Source organism: Mizuhopecten yessoensis, unplaced genomic scaffold (genome assembly GCF_002113885.1).
Source record: "Mizuhopecten yessoensis strain PY_sf001 unplaced genomic scaffold, ASM211388v2 scaffold10583, whole genome shotgun sequence".
NCBI lineage: Eukaryota > Metazoa > Mollusca > Bivalvia > Pectinida > Pectinidae > Mizuhopecten > Mizuhopecten yessoensis.
Genome location: NW_018408619.1, coordinates 775 through 8170, shown reverse-complemented (window position 1 = coordinate 8170; position 7396 = coordinate 775). Strand labels below are relative to the sequence as shown.

The 7396-nt window shown below is 40.2% G+C and overlaps 1 protein-coding gene across 1 annotated transcript in view; it reads left to right on the top strand.

Moving 5' to 3' along the window:
- LOC110461152 (TBCC domain-containing protein 1-like) overlaps nucleotides 1–4453 on the top strand; it is a gene marked incomplete at its 3' end in the record, with an annotated part of 21801 nt that extends 17348 nt beyond the window's left edge. The window contains exons 7-9 of the mRNA XM_021514484.1: nucleotides 254–329; nucleotides 2488–2584; nucleotides 4387–4453. Of these exons, the coding sequence (XP_021370159.1) occupies nucleotides 254–329; nucleotides 2488–2584; nucleotides 4387–4453 (240 nt within the window). The remainder of the gene's footprint in view (nucleotides 1–253; nucleotides 330–2487; nucleotides 2585–4386) is intronic.
- Between the last annotated feature and the right edge of the window lie 2943 nt (nucleotides 4454–7396).

Here is a 7396-nt window from a genome sequence, read left to right as displayed (position 1 = left end):
TTCTTACACCAGTTAACAGGGTTTTACTGTAGGTTGTATTAAACTTTCCTGTTGTTGTCTGTTCTTACACCAGTAAACAGGGTTTTACTGTAGGTGGTATTAAACCACCCTGTCATTGTCTGTTCTTACACCAGTTAACAGGGTTTTACTCTAGGGTGTATTAAACTACCCTGTTGTTGTCTGTTCTTACACCAGTAAACAGGGTTTTACTGTAGGTTGTATTAAACCACCCTGTTGTTGTCTCTTTTTACAGACACTGGATGACCACAGTCATATGGTTTTTGTACAGAACCATATCCATGAAATTCTGGAACTCCTGGTGGAGCCGGGTAAGAACGTGATAACCCTTCTCTAACTCCTGTTGTAGCCGGGTAAGAATATGATAACCCTTTCTCTAACTCCTGGTGGAGCTGGGTAAGTATGTGAGGACCCTTCTGTAACTCCTGGTGGAGCCGGGTAAGTATGTGAGGTCCCTTCTCTAACTTGTGTTGCAGCCAGGTAAGTATGTGAGGACCCTTTCTCTAACTCCTGGTGGAGCTGGGTAAGTATGTGAGGTCCCTTCTGTAACTCCTGGTGGAGCTGGGTAAGTATGTGAGGTCCCTTCTCTAACTCCTGTTGTAGCCGGGTAAGTATGTGAGGACCCTTCTGTAACTCCTGGTGGAGCTGGGTAAGTATGTGAGGACCCTTCTGTAACTCCTGGTGGAGCTGGGTAAGAACATGATAACCCTTTCTCTAATTCCTGGTGGAGCTGGGTAAGTATGTGAGGACCCTTCTGTAACTCCTGGTGGAGCCGGGAAAGAACGTGAGAACCCTTCTCTAACTCCTGGTGGAGTGGGGTAAGAATGTGATAACCTTTCTGTAACACCTGGTGGAGTGGGGTAAGAATGTGATAACCTTTCTGTAACTCCTGGTGGAGTGGGGTAAGAATGTGATAACCTTTCTGTAACTCCTGGTGAAGTGGGGTATTAATGTGATAACCTTTCTGTAACTCTTGGTGGAGTGGGGTAAGAATGTGATAACCCTTCTGTAACTCCTGGTGGCGGGGGGTAAGAATGTGATAACCCTTCTGTAACTCCTGGTGGAGCCGGGTAAGAATGTGATAACCTTTCTGTAACTCTCGGTGGAGTGGGGTAAGAATGTGATAACCCTTCTGTAACTCCTGATGGAGTCGGGTATTAATGTGATAACCTTTCTGTAACTCTTGGTAGAGTGGGGTAAGAATGTGAGAACCCTTCTCTAACTCCTGGTGGAGCCGGGTAAGAATCTGATAACCTTTCTGTAACTCCTGGTGGAGCCGGGTAAGAATCTGATAACCCTTTTGTAACACCTGGTGGAGTGGGGTAAGAATATGATAACCCTTTCTCTAACTCCTGGTGGAGCTGGGTAAGAACGAGAGAACCCTTTTCTAACACCTGGTAGAGTGGGGTAATAATGTGATAACCCTTTCTCTAACTCCTGGTGGAGCCGGGTAAGAATGTGATAACCCTTCTCTAAATCCTGGTGGAGTTTTCTTGCTACTGGTGAAATCGACATCAATTTTGTGGACAACTCGTACTCATTTTACACCTTTGTGTGCATACGCTTCACTGGTCATTTGTCTGATGGAGGTGACAGTGTACATACGCTTCACTGGTCATCTGTCTGATGGAGGTGACAGTGTACATACGCTTCACTGGTCATCTGTCTGATGGAGGTGACAGTGTACATACGCTTCACTGGTCATCTGTCTGATGGAGGTGACAGTGTACATACGCTTCACTGGTCATCTGTCTGATGGAGGTGACAGTGTACATACGCTTCACTGGTCATCTGTCTGATGGAGGTGACAGTGTACATACGCTTCACTGGTCATCTGTCTGATGGAGGTGACAGTGTACATACGCTTCACTGGTCATCTGTCTGATGGAGGTGACAGTGTACATACGCTTCACTGGTCATCTGTCTGATGGAGGTGACAGTGTACATACGCTTCACTGGTCATCTGTCTGATGGAGGTGACAGTGTACATACGCTTCACTGGTCATCTGTCTGATGGAGGTGACAGTGTACATACGCTTCACTGGTCATCTGTCTGATGGAGGTGACAGTGTACATACGCTTCACTGGTCATCTGTCTGATGGAGGTGACAGTGTACATACGCTTCACTGGTCATCTGTCTGATGGAGGTGACAGTGTACATACCCTACACTGGTCATCTGTCTGATGGAGGTGACAGTGTACATACCCTACACTGGTCATCTGTCTGATGGAGGTGACAGTGTACATATCGTACTAGTCATCGACATATCACATAATGATTTGTAGTATTTAATGAGAATACTTAATAACGATTGCTTAAATGTCGAGGTGACTGATACAGGCCCTTTGACAGCTGTCAGATCTTTCTCGATTGTACGGTTGTTCAGTATTAGTAGTTATAAAGGCAGTAATACACCTATTTAACCATGACCCCTGGTATTTATAGATCTACTGTGTCTTTCCTACAGATGTTCTGAGTAGCGTGGGTCCTGGTGACCAGGCTGTTAGTCTGGTGGCTCTGGAGGCACTTGGATTTCTCGTCGCTGGATCTGTGGATAAGTGCAAGTAAGTTGTGATTTCCCCAAAATTATATCATTTGGACTGTTTTCAAAGTAGTCATGAACTATTGTGATGCCTGTCCATGTCTCTGTTGATGTCTACCACTGGTTAACTTTTGGTAATTGAAGTGAGGGTCCGCTATTAAACAGCACCATGTGAGAGAAACAACAAACCAAAATGGCGTACTGTAGCAATTCACAATTTGTTGATGCTATAACGTCACTGTTGTACACTGGCAGTAATCACAAATCCAATCCATTACACTACTTCCCATTTCTTTTTCATTTCACAAAAAAAGTTTTAAATTGACACCATCATTAATCGTCATATCTTGATGGTCCCTGCCATAACATGACATTGGTTTGTGTGGACTACGTGTCCTCGACATATCCAATGATACTGCTGACTTGGGTCGAGAATGCGGTGTCAGATTCCAGTGTGTGTGAATGGCGATGATTTCAGTGTTGCAGGACCTTGAGTCCCAGATAAATCCACCGAGTCCATTTTCCAAGGTTGGTGGTCTGTCTCCTGTTCCAGGTCTGATCTCACGGGTTGTTTTACTAGTTTGTATGGACGCTGAGACCCGACCATTCCAATGATTCTTTTGCTTTTGGAGGTGGACTTGTTTTTTCCACAGGATTCTTCCTTCTCTGCCTCAGGGTCAACTTATGGATTATCATCGCTGCTGCCCTTGTGATTGCCCTTGTACACCAGTGATCGCCCTTGTACACCAGTGATCGCCCTTGTACACCAGTGATCGCCCTTGTACACCAGTGATCGCCCTGCCAGTTAATCCACTGTGGTACTGAATCGGTCAGACATAGTTTTAGACATTGGTGACAATGCTGGCCATGGCCTCAGAGGTTACAACTTGGGGTTCTTTCCTATTTAACATGGCATAGTAATATACCATTACGAGGTTAAAGCTAATATACAAGACTCCCATTGAGGATTTCCATGCCATTGGTATTGGGGCCTGTCTAGTGCTTTGCATACCAAGCAATGGCATGATTGTAAGGATTGCTTCAAATTTTCAACATAGCCTCTAACTTCCATACTATCTTGATCTTCCTTCACCAATCCAAATATACTTCACCAATCCAAATATAGAGACTTCCATGTGATCTTGTTCTTCCTTCACCAATCCAAATATACTTCACCAATCCAAATATACTTCACCAATCCAAATATAGGGACTTCCATGTGATCTTGTTCTTGCTTCACCAATCCAAATATAGGGACTTCCATGTGATCTTGTTCTTGTTTCACCAATCTCTGTGTAGAATTGGGAATTGTTGATGCACTCCAATCGATCAACAGACCACAGCACTGGCCTCTGCCTATTCACACAATAGGATAGGGGACAGATAGGGGACAGATAGAGGACAGATAGGGGACAGATAGGGGACAGAGTTTACTCTTTTCAGTGCAATCCATTGCTGATAGAATGTAATGTTCTTACCCCGTATTTCTGTACCTTTTCAGTATATAAAATTGAATTGGAGTAGATACCTTCACAACTTTTAACAGTGTATCATGATAAATTAATGTATTTATTTTTGTGGTTTTTGTGGTTACAGTTGAGGAAAATATTAGTACAACTTCAAAAGTACCACCAACCAAAGTTTGTACTGTTGAAATAATAATAGATGTAAAACTTTAAGTTGGCATCAATAAAATCTTTGATTACATAAAAATGTGAAAGTTATTTATAAACATAGTTTATAGACTGAAGATATGAAATAAAACCAATATTAGAATAGTATTTACTATACTTTAAATGGTAACAAATATTATGTAACTTCTAGGTCTCTGTTGCCCATACAAGATATAGCCCTGCTTCAAACTGTACAACACCGCACTGGATACTCTAAGGTAGGTAACCAGATTAGTGTGTCACTGATTCAGTGTAGCCTAAGCTACTTGTCAGAGATGTTTTACATCACTGTTCAGTGTAGCCTAAGCTACCTGTCAGAGATGTTTTACATCACTGTTCAGTGTAGCCTAAGCTACTTGTCAGAGATGTTTTACATCACTGTTCAGTGTAGCCTAAGCTACTTGTCAGAGATGTTTTACTGTTCAGTAACTATTTGTAATTGAAGGTGAACTTATCATCAGAATTACAGTCAAACTTCAATGTTTCGAACTTAGTGGGATCTTCTTGAAAATTTGAAACATTGGGACTTCGACTCATAAATATTGAACATCGGACATCAAGCCTTTACATAAGAAGACACGAAACACAGGCAAAGGAAGTGAATTTCAAATGTATAATTATAGATTTACAGTTATAAAGAAGAGCATATTTATATACACACTGTAGTTTACATTGTGATCTTATTAAATTCAACATTTTAAGGTCACCTGAGCTTTAGTGACCTTTTGCTATCCGTCTTTGTCGGTCGTCCGTTAACATTTTACATTTTCAACTTAAGCTGAAATACTGTCGAAGGGATTTCATTGATACTTCATGGGAATGTTACTGACTAATCCCTGACCAAGTGTTGTTATTTTTTTCGGCCGATTTAACTGAAACTTTGTAGGAATGATTGACTCATGGTCCACGGCCGCCATTTTGAAAACCATTTCAAACTTATAGTCCAGTTCTACTGGGCCAATTTAACTGAAACTTAGTAGGAATGAACGACTCATGGTCCTGACAGTGTGTTGTTATTTTTAGGGTCGATCAGAAATTCATTATGGCCGCCAATGCCACCATTTTGAAAAACTATTTCAAACTTAAAGTAAAGATCTACTGGGAGGATTTAACTGAACCTTGGTAGGAATGATTGCCTCATGATCCTGACAAAGTGTTGTTATGCCCCGCTCTGACTGTGGAAAAAAACGAGAAAAAAACCGTAATTATCTGCTGGGTTTTGTTTCTGTGCAATAACTACAACAAATATTAACCGATTTTCTTCAATCTTGGTCATAGTGTTAAATGCCTTAAGGGCTCAGCAAAGTATGATGACCTTTTTCAGCGGACTTTATTTGGCGGAGTTATGGCCCCTTGAATAACGAAAAAGAACATTATATTCAGTTTCTGTTCATTTACTCTCGCAAATATTATCCGATTGTCTTCAAACTTAGTAACAGTTCAACGCATTAAGGGCTCGGCCAAGTTTGACAACCACTTTAATCGGACTCCATTTGGCAGAGTTATGGCCCCTCGATTAACAAAAAACGTCATTATCTGCAGTTTCCGCTTAATAACTCTAGCAAATATTAGCCAAATTCCTTCAAACTTGATAACAATGTTTGTGTTCCTCTGTCTTTCCATCTTTCTCGGGCTTTCTTTGGTTAATGTGTGATAATTGCTGTAGATATTGTTAAGTTGTTTCAACCAAATTCCTTATGCTCATGCTAAGTTTGCCAACCGATGTGATTTGTGCATATTTACGGATTATCAATGAGGTATAGGACCAATCTGATTAAAATCATATCCTTCGTTCTCTACGTATCACGTTACGTGATACGTAGAGAACGTAGGATATGATTTTAATCAGATTGGTATAGGACTATCTTTTTTTTTTCAAGTTTCAAGCTACCGGTATACATTATGTCTCAACAGCACGATACTCACATGTTAAAACCTAACCTCAATAGTGTTAACCTACAATATGTCCTGCGAGCGGGGGATATAAATTCCATGAATTTGCTTCTTATTTTTCGGGTCGATCAGATATCCAATATGGCCGCCAATGCCGCCATTTTGAAAAACTATTTCAAAATTAAATTAAAGTTCTACTGGGCGTATTTAACCGAAACTTGGTAGGAATGATCGACTCATGGTCTTGACAAAGTGTTGTTATTTTTTGGGTCAATCAAAAAACCAATATGGCCACCGATGTTGCCATTTTGAAAAACTATTTCAAACTTAAAGTCCAGTTCTACTTGGCCGATTTAACTGAAACTTGGTAGGAATGATCGACTTATGGTCCTGACAGTGTTTTGTTCTTTTTCAGGTCGATCAGAAATCCAATATGGCCTCCAATGCCGCCATTTAAAAAAAACTATTTCAAACATAAAATCCAGTTCTACTGGGCCAATTTAACTGAAACTTGGTAGGAATTATCAACTATTGGTCTTGAAAAAGTGTTGTTATTTTTTAGGTTCGATCAGAAATCTAATATGGCCACCACAGCCGCCATTTTGAAAAACTATTTCAAACTTAAAAACAAGTTCTAATAGGACGATTTAACTGAAACTCAGTTTAGGAAAGATCAACTCATGGTCCTGACAAAGTCAAATTTACATTATACTTAACTATTTTTTATTCAAATTTGTAGGGATGATTGACATCATTATCTCCACTTCATATTTTAACAACAAAAATAAATACTGTAGGACTCTGGTGACCGTTAAGGCCCATGGGCCTCTTGTTTCGTTTGCCAATTAAATTTCCGAAGCCTGAAGCCCATATTGATGTGGTCAATCATGTGGCTGACACTGATCCAGTCGGTCGCTTGTATATTTTGTTTTTGTTTTTTTGTTTATATGCCATTAAATTTTAATAAAATGCACACAGGTAAATTAATAATATCATGAACCAGTAAACATAAATATGAGTTGTACATACAATTTCTTTGACATGGACACAGGCCATTTTACGATAGAAAAGTACCTCCGGTAAATGTATCTTACGGAATGTTCAGATAAAACGAACAAGATATACAGTAATTGTACGATTGTTAAATGAATGCATGTGCAAACATTAAAAGCACTATTACTGACTGAATCGGAATGCATTGTAATAATAAACAGTTCAATGCACACTATGTAATTTGTCCATTCAGCACTAATACCATTAACAGATTG